The sequence below is a fragment of the Macaca mulatta genome, chromosome 1 (genome assembly GCF_049350105.2).
Source record: "Macaca mulatta isolate MMU2019108-1 chromosome 1, T2T-MMU8v2.0, whole genome shotgun sequence".
Lineage (NCBI taxonomy): Eukaryota > Metazoa > Chordata > Mammalia > Primates > Cercopithecidae > Macaca > Macaca mulatta.
Genome location: NC_133406.1, coordinates 150,912,208 through 150,929,491, shown reverse-complemented (window position 1 = coordinate 150,929,491; position 17,284 = coordinate 150,912,208). Strand labels below are relative to the sequence as shown.

General features: G+C 39.1%; 1 protein-coding gene and 1 long non-coding RNA gene across 3 annotated transcripts in view; one reads left to right on the top strand and one right to left on the bottom strand.

The window, feature by feature from the left end:
• Positions 1–8,576, top strand: part of LRRC8C (leucine rich repeat containing 8 VRAC subunit C) — a 96,436-nt gene extending 87,860 nt beyond the window's left edge. The window contains 1 exon segment of the mRNA NM_001257603.1: positions 1,734–8,576. Within this exon segment, the coding sequence (NP_001244532.1) occupies positions 1,734–4,007 (2,274 nt within the window). The 3' untranslated portion in view covers positions 4,008–8,576.
• The window catches only part of LOC144332674 (uncharacterized), a 24,467-nt gene continuing 14,324 nt past the window's right edge, over positions 7,142–17,284 (bottom strand). For both annotated transcript variants that reach the window (XR_013400640.1, XR_013400642.1), the window contains 2 exons: positions 12,738–12,874; positions 7,142–7,492 (listed from right to left, as the gene is read on the bottom strand). This is a non-coding gene — a long non-coding RNA (uncharacterized LOC144332674). The remainder of the gene's footprint in view (positions 7,493–12,737; positions 12,875–17,284) is intronic.

Sequence of the window (17,284 nt, the reverse complement as noted above, 5' to 3'; positions counted from 1 at the left end):
ATTAAGAGGGCAATTAACAGAATTAATGCCCATGACTTTATGAAAAGATGGTCAGTTGCATATTGAGCACAACAGAAGTTTGCTGCTGTCATCACTGTAATCACCATCTTCATCTTCATTCCTGGAAGAGGTGTCCTGCACACCCGGACTGATAACAACCCTGAACTGGAAGCACTATTGGCAATTTTGGATTCATTTCCTTTCTCAGCAAATATACACTGGTGGTCTTCCATGTACCAGACACTTTACAAAGTGTTGGGTGCTTCACTCTGTCGTCAGCCTCATGCTTCTATATGGTGGGATGCTAGTTCCCTTGTCACCAGCTTGTGGTCACCTTACCATGCTATAGCAGACCACTTTACAACGGGTTCAGTTTCTATGCCTATAATCAAGGTAAAGGACTTTGATGTGGCAAAATCACTAACCACTGTTGGTGCAGAATCACTAAACATTGTGGATTTCCAGCCATTTGACATTTTAAGGTACAAATAGACTTTCCCTGCATTATTAATTCCACATGTCATTGCTGAATTCTCTTTGGTTATTCTTCCTTTGAATTATCAGCTTTTTGTTCATAGAGTTCCACTTACATGGGCCTCCTCCTGAAGATGATTCCTCTAGGTCGATTCAATGTGTTTTCTGTCACATCCTACCTTATCTTCAGAAAGGGTGCATGCATTCTCTCTTTCCCAAATTGCAATTTTTTGAGTCGGCTGGACATTCTTACAGCTTAATATTCTTTTCAACAAACTGAAGCATTGGTAGAAGGATGGTGGTTCTCAATGTAATATTTTGTGTGAAACGCTAGCAAACCTAAACAATTATTTTACTGTTAAACACTTCTGTATTTTTTTATCTCTCTCTGAAGGAATAGTTTTTATAAAAGCTTAGCAAAATTTCCATTACATTCATTCATATTAATCTATACATACAGTCTAGAATATGTGTAGAAAAAGAAGGGGGAAACAAGACAGGAATTTCTTTCATACTTCCTCGTTCTTATCTTTCTGCTTCTCATACACAGACTGATACAATCTTTGGGGACATCTAACTCAAGATTGAGTCTGAGAAGGTGATATACTTCCCAGATCGATGACTGATTCTCCCAGAATCCAGTGAGAGAATTGCTAATTTTTTTTTTTTTTTTTTTTTTTTTTTGAGACAAAGTTTTGCTCTTGTCACCCATGTTGAAGTGCAGTGGCATGATCTCGGCTTACTGCAACCTCCACCTCCTGGGTTCAAGCAATTCTCCTACCTCAGCCTCCCAAGTACCTGGAATTACAGGCGCTCACCACGCCCAGCTAATTTTTGTATTTTTAGTCCAGACAGGGTTTCACCATGTTGGCCAGGCTGGTTTCAAACTCCTGATCTCAGGTGATCCACCCGCCTCGGCCTCACAAAGTGCTTGGATTACAGTTGTGAGTCACTGCGGCTGGCTGCTAATTTTTTAAAACACATGAATGTTCCCTAAATATTTATTTTCTTGTGAGTTGTTCTATGACCTGAAAAACCACTGTTTTATGTCATAACTTAGACATGATGAACAAAGTCAGATATTTCATTTTTCCAATATATGAGCTAAGAATAAAATCTTGGTGCTGGAATTGAACGTTGTATTCTCCAGGCAGAGGAAATGGACATTTATTGGATGTTACTGATGCTTTCCTTACAGTAATGATATTATGAAAGCTCTTTGAGTAATATAATTTGAAAATATTATTTCTGTGTTTCAGGTCATGCAAGACAAGATAATCTGCCTTCCGAAAAGAGTGCAGCCTGCTCAGAACCACTCTTCCCTTTCGAATGTCTCTCAAGCAGTTGCCAGTACCACTCCACTGCCTCCACCTAAACCATCTCCTGCTAACCCCATCACTGTGGAGATGAAAGGCCTGAAGACAGATTTGGACCTTCAGCAGTACAGCTTTATAAACCAGATGTGTTATGAGCGAGCCCTCCACTGGTATGCCAAGTATTTCCCTTACCTTGTCCTCATCCATACCTTGGTCTTTATGCTCTGCAGTAACTTTTGGTTCAAATTCCCTGGCTCCAGCTCCAAAATAGAACATTTCATCTCCATTCTGGGGAAGTGTTTTGATTCTCCTTGGACCACACGGGCTTTATCTGAAGTGTCTGGGGAGGACTCAGAAGAAAAGGACAACAGGAAGAACAACATGAACAGGTCCAACACCACCCAATCTGGTCCAGAAGGCAGCCTGGTCAACTCTCAGTCTTTAAAGTCCATTCCTGAGAAGTTTGTGGTTGATAAATCCACTGCAGGGGCTCTGGATAAAAAGGAGGGTGAGCAGGCGAAGGCCTTATTTGAGAAGGTGAAGAAGTTCAGGCTGCATGTGGAAGAAGGTGATATTCTATATGCCATGTATGTTCGCCAGACTGTACTTAAGGTTATCAAATTCCTAATCATCATTGCATATAATAGTGCTCTGGTTTCCAAGGTCCAGTTTACAGTGGACTGTAATGTGGACATTCAGGACATGACTGGATATAAAAACTTTTCTTGCAATCATACCATGGCACACTTGTTCTCAAAACTGTCCTTTTGCTATCTGTGCTTTGTTAGTATCTATGGATTGACGTGCCTTTATACCTTATACTGGCTGTTCTACCGTTCTCTACGGGAATATTCCTTTGAGTATGTCCGGCAGGAGACTGGAATTGATGATATTCCAGATGTGAAAAATGACTTTGCTTTTATGCTTCATATGATAGATCAGTATGACCCTCTCTATTCCAAGAGATTTGCAGTGTTCCTGTCTGAAGTCAGTGAAAACAAATTAAAGCAGCTGAACTTAAATAACGAATGGACTCCTGATAAACTGAGGCAGAAGCTACAGACAAATGCCCATAATCGACTGGAATTGCCCCTTATCATGCTCTCTGGCCTTCCAGACACTGTTTTTGAAATCACAGAGTTGCAATCTCTAAAACTTGAAATCATTAAGAACGTAATGATACCTGCCACCATTGCACAGCTAGACAATCTTCAAGAGCTCTCTCTGCACCAATGTTCTGTCAAAATCCACAGTGCGGCGCTCTCTTTCCTGAAGGAAAACCTCAAGGTCTTGAGCGTCAAGTTTGATGACATGAGGGAACTCCCCCCCTGGATGTATGGGCTCCGAAATCTGGAAGAGCTGTACCTAGTTGGCTCTCTAAGTCATGATATTTCCAGAAATGTCACCCTTGAGTCTCTGCGGGATCTCAAAAGCCTTAAAATTCTCTCTATCAAAAGCAATGTTTCCAAAATCCCTCAGGCAGTGGTTGATGTTTCCAGCCATCTCCAGAAGATGTGCATACATAATGATGGCACCAAGCTGGTGATGCTCAACAACTTAAAGAAGATGACCAATCTGACAGAGCTGGAGTTGGTCCACTGTGACCTGGAGCGTATTCCTCATGCCGTGTTCAGCCTACTCAGCCTCCAGGAATTGGACCTGAAGGAAAACAATCTGAAATCTATAGAAGAAATCGTTAGCTTTCAGCACTTGAGAAAGTTGACAGTGCTAAAACTGTGGCATAACAGCATCACTTACATCCCAGAGCATATAAAGAAACTCACCAGCCTGGAACGCCTGTCCTTTAGTCACAATAAAATAGAGGTGCTGCCTTCCCACCTCTTCCTATGCAACAAGATCCGATACTTGGACTTATCGTACAATGACATTCGATTTATCCCACCTGAAATCGGAGTTCTACAAAGTTTACAGTATTTTTCCATCACGTGTAATAAAGTGGAAAGCCTTCCAGATGAACTCTACTTCTGCAAGAAACTTAAAACTCTGAAGATTGGGAAAAACAGCCTATCTGTACTTTCACCGAAAATTGGAAATTTACTATTTCTTTCCTACTTAGATGTAAAAGGTAATCACTTTGAAATCCTCCCTCCTGAACTGGGTGACTGTCGGGCTCTGAAGCGAGCTGGTTTAGTTGTGGAAGATGCTCTGTTTGAAACTCTGCCTTCTGATGTCCGGGAGCAAATGAAAACAGAATAACTTATTTTTCGTTAAAGTTTGACTGAAACACGCTTCTACCAAATACAGTATGAATAATTAGGTAGTCTTAATGCCTTTCCTATTTTATTTTTTTTTCCTTTTCACACAAAACAAAATGTACACAAAGATTGCGTAAGGAGTATGTATTTTTAATAAAAATTTAATTGTATTTTTTCAATATTAATATTTTAAAGTTTTATTTGTCTTGAAACACAATGTATCTATTATCTACTGACAGAAAGAGATGGTTCCATTTGGTTTTTTGTTTTTGTTTTTTAGTTCATTCTTGTGGAAAGGAGGGAATTATAAGTTGCATGCTTTTTGGCATTTTTTAAATAGAGGAAGATATTTTGCCAAGGCCATTTTTAACTTGTTTACACCTGTACAGGTTTCTTATTTTTGTTTTCATTGTGTGTGTATCAAGGAATCTGTGCTAGTTATTTTAATACCAGCTGCCTTCTCCATTGGCCAAGACCTTCATTCAGTGGAACTTCACATAAGTGCATTGTCATAGAGTATTTTAAATGTTCCCCTGCCTCCAACAAAACCCTAAATTGTATTATTTCATATACCTGACAGTTCTTGTTATCCTTAGGCAAGGTTTTTGTGAGTGAAGAAAATAATCTTTAGTGGCTGGTATGTTTGAATTAGTCCTTTATCATTTAACTTATTTGCATTTTACCAACATTTTAAAAATATTTAAAACCTAAATACAGAGGCTCCTCCCACCTTAATCTCAATACTGCTATGTAGTACTGGTGAACAACCTTGGAGAACCTAGATTTATTTTAATATTCTAGTAGGTAATTACATTTAAAAATCATAGAATTAGAAGCCTGGTTTTTGAGTAATTTAATCATCTTTCATATCTTGATATGCGGCTGCATCAGATGGAAAACAAATTTACTAAAGCACCCTGTTAAAGAGCTGGTGTGCTCCAGTGAGGCCCTCTCCTTTTCTCAGCACAGTGTGGCAGTGATAATCTATTCAAACTTTGCCTGTTGCACAAAATAATCCAGTTATATATACAGTCAGCCTTCCGTACTTGTGGGTTCTGCATCTGTGGATTCCACCAACTGTAGATGGAAAATATTCAAAAAGAAAGTCGTGTCTGTGCTGAATATGTACAGACTTTTTCCTTGTCATTATTCCCTAAACAATACAGTGTAACAACTATTTAAATAGCATTTACATTGTTTTAGGTATTATAAATTACCTAGAAATAATTTAAAGTATATGGGAGGATGTGCATAGGTTATATGCAATTTCTGCACCATTTTATATCGAGGATTTGAACATCCTCAGATTTTGGTGTCCGAGGGCATCCTGAAATCAATTCCCCATGATACTGAGGGATGACTGGATATTAATCGATTTCCCTCAAGCCTGCCCTTGCTGTGAATACTAGTGCTACAAGCACGGGAACTCCATCTGCTCTCTGGCTTAAAATATGTATCTCATCTAAAATCGTTCGTTGAAGTGTGAATACATTGCTAAGTGGTTGTTGCTTAGCAATAATTTTTGCCTGACCATCAGCAGAGCTTTTATTTACCTTTGTACTTAAAATCCAACATAGCAGGGGCTCTTGGGCAAAGTATTTCACTGACTATTAAGCATGTAGAACAGGAAAATGAAATACACTATTTGTGCCCTTGACCCAGAACCAGAACCATTGATTATGAGAACTTTGTTTTATGTACCAAATTCATATTGACCATTTTCTGAGCTCTGGACTGATCATAGTAAGTTTTGTGACTTAACAATGAAAGAAAGTAGAAAGATGCTTTGGGTTTTCCAAATGTTGTTTTTTAAAATTGCTCCTTGGGTGAATTGACCCAATGCTACTTTGACTCGTATACAGAAACCAATGATGGAAATTGCTCCTCAGAAATGTGTGCCTCATTTGTGTTTTCAACTTTACGATACATCATGGGGTGAAGCATTAGGGAAAGAGATTCTTTTGATTTGTTTAATAATCTAATTATACAGACCAAAGTGTTTTTAAGTTTCTGCTCTATGTTAATGTTTTAGAATGGTGATTTTGCTGATTAATTTAGACCCGAAATTGAAATAATGTGCTCACAATAATAACATGGTTATAGTTCTTGTATGATAAAGTATTCAATTTCAGAATATTGTTGGAATCCTGAGTTTGAACAGTGTGTTGTATTTAGAAACATAGCCCTATCTGTTTTAAACAAATAATTTGTTGGCCGATTGTCCATGGTTGAGCATGACAAAAATACCTTGTTGAAAGGCAAGCTTAGGTAACTGCTGGCAAAACACCGGGTGCACTATTTTTCTGGATAAAATTTATAGGTTTTTTCTATATTATCCTTCAAAAGGGATCTCTTCAGGTTAAAAATCACGCTTATGCTGAAGTCTTTATCTGGTGTTAACTAAAAATCTCATATGGGTTCGTAACTGAGGTCACTAATAATTCATTTTTATCACTTGTAAAAATTTGCTCAAAATTCCAAAAAATATTGATTTGGTTTTTAACGATTTTGCAAGCTGACCCCCAACCTAAGTTTTGATAACATTTAGTAAGTCAGTATAGCTCTGTGACTTCATGCTATAACTAAGAAGGAAAATTCAGATATTCCTATTAGATTTTATAAACCTTCAGAAGTCTCAAACTTAATTTTGAGTCTAAATTTTCTGACACTGGCCCTTTTTAATATTGTAAGTTTTTGTTCACTTAAGTAAAAAACATTTAATTACTATTTAGCCTTTAAATGGGAAACTCAGGTAATGAACTGCTGACTTTTCTAAAGTTCTTTAACTGATCAATTCAGTATAGAGGGATATTTATCTAATCACTTTCTGTATTTTACAAGTGCTCTTTCTAAAAAGGAATAACTAGTATAGCTCTATTTCCCCAATCTCTATAGGACTCGTGAGAAATTGCTTGTGTAAATATAAAAGCACCATATGTGTTCTTAACTCCTATGGCTGCTTGAAGCTCATGATGGATAAGTCTTTTTGTCAGTTTTAATTGTTAAGTACAGAACAAACAGTTGTTTGGTGATGGCCTGGTTGAAAGAGAGCATATAAGTATATCCCAATAGAACTCGCCAAAGAAGACCACACCTCAGAAACTATTGCATTTTCTTGTTATGTGTTGGGTTTGATTTGTTTTTTTTTAATACAGCTCTTTTAATATAAAGATTCTTGATACAATGAAATCTCTTATTTCAAATGTAAGTTTTTCTTATTCTTCACCCACCCCTCCCCCTGCCATTGTATTTCCCATCTATTTAAAGGAGTTTCAACAATATACATTGCATCATATGCAGTAGGTACTGCTTTTTCAGAAAGACTTGGAAAACACACCTGCTATGAGTATTTTGTTCAGATGTAGCCATTTACCTGGCTCTCAAGTCGTCTTTGTGGAGAGGGTCTTAGACAAAAATCTTCCTTGTATTTACTTGGGGTAAGTGAAGTCCAAATTCTTACAGTATACTATTTCAGGATTTCTGATACTAAAAAAGAAAAAACAAAATCATTATATCTCTTATTAACACTTCCCCCAAGAAGGGTTGTGCTGTTATTTATTTTCTATTATAAGAAAAGTTCATTCTTTAAGTAGTTTCTTTTACCCTCTAATCTAATTTCATACCAAATACCTGATCAATAGAAATGATTTATTTCAACAGCAAACATTCCTAATCCATCGTTATAAAAAGTGTCAGCAGTACTTAGTAGTGAACAGATAAGGTCAATTTCAATATAATTCCACTTTGCTTTTAGAGACTAAATTAAGATTCAATTAACATTCTTCTATGAATTCTGAATGTGATAATGTGATTCAAACAGTCACATTGTTAGTAGGATCTTAGTAACTCAGGATAGCGTTCCATACTAACCTCAAGTGAGCAAAACAAATTATCTAAACAGTTTGGTTCTTAGGAGACTGCCTAAAAGATCAAGAAAATTTTCTCATCTTTTCTTTTTACTTAGAAACATTGCAAGAAAACTTGGATAGTCTTCACCAGACCTGCCATGATTTTATAAGATTTAGGCCTCAGTGACATGCTTCTGAAAGTTTCCTGCCAGCCGTCTAAACTAAGCATCCACTCATTCCATCTTCCCAAAGTCACTCACCGATAAAGGTAGCATCCTTAAGCTCATTTTTGAAAGGTGGAGGAGGATCTCCCCCTGCCCGAAGGAATTTTTTTATCAGAATACCTTGAAAGGGGGGTATATACATTTGGAAAACTTAATTTCTTGGCTGTGTTTGATAACAGTTCCTATGCATGGTTTTTAATGTGATGGAAATTTGTTTCTTTCTTTGGAATACCTCTCTCCACCCCCAACTTTATTCTTCCTCTTTAATGAATATTTTTATTGGAGTTCAAACTCCATGCCTTATGCGCTCATTCAGTTTTCTTTTTGCCCTTTGTTTACTCTGTCTGTATGTATGTCAAATGCTGGCAAAACTGAACTGTCAAGAAAATGCTTGAAAGTTGATTTGTCATAGTGCAAACTCATGATAAAATGTCTTAATGTTATTTGGATATGTAGTACATAGAAACAGAAAAATAAAGTCATTTTTATAACTTAAAATAGAGATTTGTCCCTCTCTTACTCATTTTTAGAAATCATGTTTATCGTTTGCATTTCTTAAACTATTACTAAGGCTCCCTTTTCTCTGCAGGAAATAAGCTGCATGCATTCTTTCACTTTGTGTAGAGCTAGTTTCTGTAATTGTGACTAATTATTTCCTTCCTTAATTCACTCTACTGTATCTACCTAAGGTGCCCCTGGAGTTTCATTTGGGTAATTAGTGCCTTAATATGTAATCTGGAGTGCAATTTCTATGCATTTGCCAAATCAGATTGTACAATGGCTGTCCAGCTTAGCTTTCAGTAAATAGTCTTATAGTAATGACTGTGGTTACTTAAAGGAATCGGCATGATCCTGCACAGCTAGGAGGCCTCCTCTAATTAGCCACATTCACTCCAGGCTTAGGGAAGCCCTCTACAAGGAAACTTTATGACCACTTATGCATAAGAAATGATGGGTAATTTTCAAAGTTAAATAGTCACTTTACATATTTTTATTAATAATAGTGTTTATTTTACTGATCATCAGCCCTCTGGAGAAGGATTGTTGAGATAAGGAAGGGTGGTGAGTGTGATGGGAGAGGCTATGTAAGTGTGAGTAGCAGAAATTAGAAGAGATCATGTGAGAGCTCTGGAGAAATTCTGGAGACAAGAGCTAGGGAATGCAATAGATAAGAGACATCTAGCAATTTCAGTGCAATATGCACGTACAGAAAAAACTCTGCCCGCTGCCATTCTCCACTGTCCCATCTTCTAGTCCTTTCACTTACACAGTATTGAGATAAATTCTGAAAATTTTTAAATTCGTTTAGTTATTAGTTACTATTGGCTAGCAACATAAACTTTTCATTTGGGTAGAGAAGTAAATGCATAAAAAGGAAGTTATTAAAGTTCATTTGAGACTCAGTGGAGTATTTATACTGTCAGAGCACAAGGCCCGCATATTTCTGAATGTAAGTTTGAATGTCATCCTAAATTTGCAAGTAGGAAAAAAGTGAAAGCTGTTCATTAGCTACATAATTTTGTGTGAGCATAGATATTTGAATGCAGACTATACTGTAGGTTTCACATTTAAACATATTTGAACACATTTAAGGACAAATAAAATAGTTATATGATCAGGCATATCATAAGTGATAGAATATTCTCAGAGTTTGAATATTTTGCATAAAAGATACAAGGTAGGCAATGATGTTATCAAACATGTAAACCAAATTGGCCGTTACGATTATTTTAATCCATGGATTTTTCTGTTATAAAGTTTGAGAATAAGTAGAAAATGGGCTTTTTTCAATCCTTTACAGAGTTAATTTTATTTCAACTCGAGTTACATCTAGACTTTTGCCATTAAAAAATAAATACTGTTTGGTTCAATCCTTATTAGTCTCAGGTAACAGATGTTTCAGGAAAAATGACACAAAAAGAGGCAACCTCTAAGTTTTACATTTTTTATCTCCTCCACAGTTATTCTACTCCCCAGCAGTGATGCTGATATGGCAAAAATATATAGAGAGCATTTCTTCACTTTGAATTGGGAAATTTCTTGGGATTTCATTGTAATTTAACATAGACTATGTGTGACAATTTTGTTAAAATCATACTCTAATATTCAGACAGCTTAAAAATCTTTCTTAGGATGATTTAGTCCAAGAACAATGAAAACCAAAGCAAAAATAGGAAGATGTACTCCATATGCATTTGAGTAATAAATGTCCACAAGCTTATGAAATAATGAGTTCTGTTCATGTCTATTGAGCTGTATGTATAAATTATATCTTCATAATTTAAATTTCTTTATGAAAAGTAGTTTGTCAGAGTTGCCACTGTTAACAAAATTCTAAAAGGCCATGTACAACAATGATCTCAAAATGAAAACGAAGTTTTATTGAATGGGTACAGGGCATTTCTGTGAGCCTTTCCAACAGGAAGTCAATTTGTTCAAAATTAGAAGACTATTTTTTCTGAACTCTCCCCCAGGTTCTAACCTCTGGTGGTGTGACTCAGACTTTCCTGGTAATCACACGTTGAGCCTTAACAATATCAGCATGCTAACAGATTTAGTAGTTTTATGCATCTAGAAACAAAGACAGGATGTTGACAGCCTTAAGTGATGAAGTATTTAAAATAAATTCATACTTGCAAAATTAAAAACTAGAGATTCAGCTTTAGTCAAAACAACCCAATCTAAACATTTAACTACGTAAATATTTTCTTAAGTCCAGGTAACCTCTCAAAGAAACCGATTTCATGTCAAATGGGAAATACAAAGAATGTCAGATTAAACACCTGGTTTATATTAAATAAGGCTGTCATTTGTTGGGGGGTAAGGGGAGAGTGGAGCTTAGAAAGCAGACTCCTGATAAGGAGTACTTAACACACTTTCTAAAATTCATAGTGATCTGTTGCCCTTCAAATTTTACCAACTTTAAAATAATCAAATCTCAAGTACAGCAAACCAGCTGGGTAATTATTTTCAGGTAACTTTCCCTAACTCAGAAACTGCTAGTGACTATTAAGTGCTTCAGTTATAAATCTGATCAAGAACTTGCATCGAAAATGTCAGGAAGTTAACTTCAAAATCTTACGGGAAAAACTGATAATGACATGCTCCATCCCCGCCCCCACCGCCCCCCGCCCCCTCCCCACCCGCTGAACCATATCCTGCGTGGATATTCTTAATAGCACTGCACTACACTATGGTAAACAACTCTAAGACAAAAGTTGCATTCTGGATTGTTTTCAAATATTTAGAATCGTTTTTTTCTTATATATACAGGGAGGAAAAAAAAATTATACAAAAATGTATCCAGGATTCTACAAATGCTTTAAGTAGGCTCAATAATAAAGAAGTTATACTTACTCTGTTTATGTACTTTGATCAGACAGGGACACGCAGAGTGTTGGATATTCATAGAAACGCCCTTTCGGTGGCCGGGCGCGGTGGCTCAAGCCTGTAATCCCAGCACTTTGGGAGGCCGAGACGGGTGGATCACGAGGTCAGGACATCCAGACCATCCTGGCTGACACGGTGAAACCCCGTCTCTACTAAAAAATACAAAAAACTAGCCGGGCGAAGTGGCGGGCGCCTGTAGTCCCAGCTACTAGGGAGGCTGAGGCAGGAGAATGGCGTAAACCTGGGAGGTGGAGCTTGCAGTGAGCTGAAATCAGGCCACTGCACTCCAGTCTGGGAGACAGCGAGATTCCGTCTCAAAAAAAAAAAAAAAGAAAAAAGAAAGAAATGCCCTTTCTTTTTTTATTGTTTTTTTTATTTATTATTATTATTATTATACTTTAAGTTCTAGGGTACATGTGCATAACGTGCAGGTTTGTTACATATGTATACTTGTGCCATGTTGCTGTGCTGCACCCATCAACTCGTCAGCACCCATCAACTCGTCATTTACATCAGGTATAACTCTCAATGCAATCCCTCCCCCCTCCCCCCTCCCCATGATAGGCCCCGGTGTGTGATGTTCCCCTTCCTGAGTCCAAGTGATCTCATTGTTCAGTTCCCACCTATGAGTGAGAACATGCGGTGTTTGGTTTTCTGTTCTTGTGATAGTTTGCTAAGAATGATGGTTTCCAGCTGCATCCATGTCCCTACAAAGGACACAAACTCATCCTTTTTTATGGCTGCATAGTATTCCATGGTGTATATGTGCCACATTTTCTTAATCCAGTCTGTCACTGATGGACATTTGGGTTGATTCCAAGTCTTTGCTATTGTGAATAGTGCCGCAATAAACATACGTGTGCATGTGTCTTTATAGCAGCATGATTTATAATCCTTTGGGTATATACCCAGTAATGGGATGGCTGGGTCATATGGTACATCTAGTTCTAGATCCTTGAGGAATCGCCATACTGTTTTCCATAATGGTTGAACTAGTTTACAATCCCACTAACAGTGTAAAAGTGTTCCTATTTCTCCACATCCTCTCCAGCACCTGTTGTTTCCTGACTTTTTAATGATCGCCATTCTAACTGGTGTGAGATGGTATCTCATTGAAGAAATGCCCTTTCTATCGTCAGTTCCGTCCGTCCAAATCCAATCTAGGGCCCTGCATGTATTAAAATCCATGAGACTTTTTAAAGCATTTTAAAGACTTATTTAGATTTTCTCTTAACACTTTCTACCTGCCCCATTATTTAGGACACTTACCATTTGGATTATGTTGTTTTAGGACTTATCATATCTTTCCTTCCAAAGTTGGAGGCCCAGTGAGTGCAGGAACCAAGACTTCTTTATCTCTGTATTTCTCTGTGGTGCTTACCATTGTGACTTGTACCCAGTTGGCTCTAAAAAAAAACCACTGAATTAATCAAAAGGCCTAACTCTGTTAACTGAGGCCCTTAGAATGTGAGGGACCATCATCTCTGTTCAAATTCACTCCTAGGTACATGAGTTTCTTAGGACTACCATGACAAAGTACCACAAACTGGGTGGCTTAAACAGAAATTTATTGCCTCAGTTCTAAAGCACGATGTTTGCAGCAGGGTTGGTTCCTTCCAAGGACTGTAAGGAAGAGTTTATTGCGTCCCTCTCTCCTCATCTTTGATAGTTTGCTGGCAATCATTGATGATCCTTGATTTGTAGATGCATTACCTCCATCTCTGCCTTTATCTTCATATGACATTCTCCCAGTGTGTATCTATCTCTATGTCAAAATGCCACCGGGGCCTATCATGGGGAGGGGGGAGGGGAGAGGGGGGAGGGATCGCATTGGGAGTTATACCTGATGTAAATGACGAGTTGATGGGTGCTGACGAGTTGATGGGTGCAGCACACCAACATGGCACAAATATACATATGTAACAAACCTGCACGTTATGCACATGTACCCTAGAACTTAAAGTATAATAATAATAATAAATAAATAAATAAAAAAGAAAAAAAAAAAGAACATAGTAATACACCCTTATGACTTCATCTTAACTTGATAATCTGCAAAGACCATGTTTCCAAATAAGGTCATATTCACAGGTCCTGAGAGGTAGGACTTTAACATCTTTTGTGGGGATGGAATTCAATCCATAACACTAGGTGAGATTCTTCTCTTTCTTGATGAAGCTCTTAAATTCTAGGTTTATTACAAACAGAGATTTTGGAGCCATTGAAGAGTAGTTAGTCCAGAGGTTTTCAAATAATGTTCCAAGAAGCTCTGACTCTCCAACAAAGTATCTTGGAAAGACTCGGGGAGTGAACAGGGCTCCTGGTTTTATATCTGTTCCAATTAATATTTCCGTGTAACGAACCAGCCCAAAACTTAGCGGTGTAAAGCAACTACATTATGACACTCAGATTCTGTAGGTAAGGAATCTGGCACAGCAAAGACCTCTTATTTATGCTCCATGATGTGTGGAACCTCAGTTGGCAAGACTTAATGGCTGGGAGCTACAGTCATCTGGAGGCATCTTCACTCCCAAGTCTGGCATTTGATTATAGCTGTTGGCAGGAACCTCAGCTGGGGCTATCGGCCAGAGCAAACCTCCCCATGCAGCCTGGGCTTCCTCCCAGCATGACAGCTGCAGGGCAGTCAGGCATCTTACATGATAACTTAGGGTCCAAAACAAGTGTTCCAAAAGACACAAAGGATGCTGCATCATCTATCATGGCCTGTCCTCGAAAGTCACATTCCTCACTTCTGCCATACTCTTATTAGTTAAAACAGTCATAAATCTTGCCCCGTTTTGGAGCAGAGGCAGAGAAGACATAGAACCCACCTTTCAATGGGAGAAGTGCCAGTGTCACATCTTAAGAATATGTGGAACAGGAGGTATCGTTGTAGCCATCTATGAAAAATACAATCTGTCACACAATCTCACACCAAATTCTTCAACCATGGAGCAGCACTTTTAAATGTTTTACATGTAAGGACCTCTAACTCTTTAGTGTTTGCTAACACTTATAGATAAGAAATATAGGATGCATAGAGGCCAAGAAACACTCATGAATTTCATACATTCAGCATATCCAGCAATTATTATAGAAAAGCAGAAAATTGACAAACCTAGTGTTTTCATTTCTCCTTTTCTTTGGGCAAGCCGGGAGAGCCTGGCAGAATACATATTATGAAATAGCTGCAAGAAAGCCATCATTTCATATTATTGCCTCTTTAAAATCATTATCCTTTTGACAAGATTTCAATGAGGCACTTTTACAAATTTTGATTAACACTCTTGCTTCTCCTAGTGTAAGCCAAAATTTCCTAAATGCTCAGAGATGGGTGTGTACACACACCCCTTGTCTGTGACTTACACGAATGAATAAGAGGAAATGTCTCATCAGTCTCTGTGGTGAAAATGTGGAGAGACCAGGGGTGGGGCCTTAGCCAAACCCCTGAGCTTCCGGTTTTTATCCCAACAGAGAAGTGTACTCAGGGCCCTAGCTTCCTGCCCTCCCCAGCCTGACCCTGGTGAAGGTTACAAACCCTCCCAGCGACTGCAGTACCGGCAGTGAGAGCAGGTCTCTAGGCTTCTGCCTCCTTGCTTTGTGGCAGCCTTCTCAGTTGGGTCACATCATTCTTCTAGATCAGGAGGAACACTTAAGGGTTGGAAAAAGTTTTCTAGGAAATAATTACTCATGAGCAAAGGGACCAGAAAAGTCCCAGAGATGTTCTCCAGCAGACAATTTAAACTAATGACTCGCTGCTGGGCAGCCTGCCCTATAATGGCTGATGTAAACTGTGTCTATGTAATGCTGTATTAAGATCTGCGTTCACCCTCCAGCCTACTAAATCTCCAAACCAATTCATTGAGGGCTTGCATCACTCCTTAAGATTTAGATGAAATTGGCTGTACCCCCAAGTCCACTGTCCTCCCTAAGGTTTCATAAATTTCCAATGTGTTTACATTTTCAGGCCACTGACTCTGAGCCTCTGTCTCTATGGAATGTCTTCCATTCATCAGCTCACCATTGCTTAGGATAGATCTCCATTCTAGAGTTTGATCCCTGTTCTTGAGCAAACCACTGCCCTCTTCCTGGATTTCCCCCAGCACTCACACTAGGTTTTCGTGCATTGTAGAAAGTTTAATGAAGGTTTGGAGAGACAGCAGAGCATTCATGAGAGCAGTGCAAGCTACTCTAAAACCCCATGTTTGTGAAAGCCACCCCCATCCTCCCTCTCCCAGCCCTTCCGTCTTTTACTCTGCTCCGCAACACCCGTCTCAGGTTCCTCACTTCTGGCAGAGGGCCGCTCACTTTCTCTCTTGTTTCCTGGTCTCTCACTCTCCACCTCCTCACCCTCACCCTTGGCCCCCCTAGCGGCTTACCCACGTGTTTCTCTACACACTTCCATCCTGTAGGAGGGATTCTGGTGTCTGTTGTCCAGTTGTTTGATCAGCCTGATACAAGTCGCTGCTTGACCTGCACCTCTTTCCTGTCTTTCACAATCCTCCTCTTCTGCCCTCTGGATAAGCCAAATCTTGAAGCTTATCCCTCAGCCTTTTGTACCCCTTTGTCCTTACCCCAGCACTTGGTGGCCTCATTTACCTTCAGGGCTAGGTCGCAGCCTTTCTTTGGCGACTCTCGGATTTCTACTTCTGGTTAGCATCTCTTTTCCACCTCCCACCTCCAACTGCCTTCTGGACATTTCCTCCTGCCTGTCACCTCAAGCTTCCTGTGTTTAGAAGCAAACCTCTTCTAGGCACAACTCTCATATTTGCAACTGCCTCCTAAATAATCTCATCATGAGCTGCTCCCCCTTCCACACTAGACTCTCTCCTCTTCTCCACCACTAGACTGCTGTTCCCAGCTGTAACTCTGCCCTTATTCCTCCTCTGCTCAAAAACCTTCCCAGTGTCTTGTTGATATTGTCTGTGGGCCTTACCCTGACTTTTGAGGTGGACCACAAGATAGGCCTGACCTGCATTTCCAGCGCAAGCCCTGGAGTCCAAAAGGAGTTCCAATTCTTACTGTCCATTTACCTCATCCATGACTTTGAGCAAGTTCATTTAAACTCTCCAGCCTCTGTTTATGTTAAAGATATCCATATACTGGCCCTTCCCAGAAAGTACTAAAATGTACTGATGCTGGTCCCACCTCAGCCAAGTGCCTGATTAGCTCTATCATGGAGCAGTTTGGTGGGCTGTGAGAAGAGCTGAGTGGAGTTGGGGAAGATGATGTGTTCCCTCTTCTCTGAAGTTCAGATGTTGACAGGTAGCTGGCATTATGGGCGCTAAGGGCTACAGCCAAAACTTGGGCTGCATCAGCGAATCTGAGCCTGGGAGGCCCTGATGTCATGCATGGCCAGTACACAATCGGTCCAGAGTTTATATCCCATCTCTGCCACTTTCTGCATGTATGTTTTGGAGCAAATCACTTAGCTCCTTGAGCTACATCCTCCTCATCTGTAAAATGGAAACCCATTTGAAAAGTTCCTGTGAGGATCAGTGGTCTGGGGTATGTTATATGCCTAGCTCGATGCTTACACTCAGAAAATTTGCTAGTCTCATGATGACTATAAACTGAGCTCTGGCTCTGGATAATATAAAAATTATCTACAATATTGCACATTTTCCTAAAGTCAACATTTTTTAACATGCAGAATGTGCTAGACAGTGTCATAAAGGCAGCAAGTTTGTATCTTTGTCCTCAAGGAGCTGGAGCATCATGGAGGAGTCACAGCTAAACAGCTACCACTGGGTAGCAGGATGAGTGATGCAGTGAGTGTGTAAGTGAAGTCCTCTGGAAACACAACTGCTTTCTCA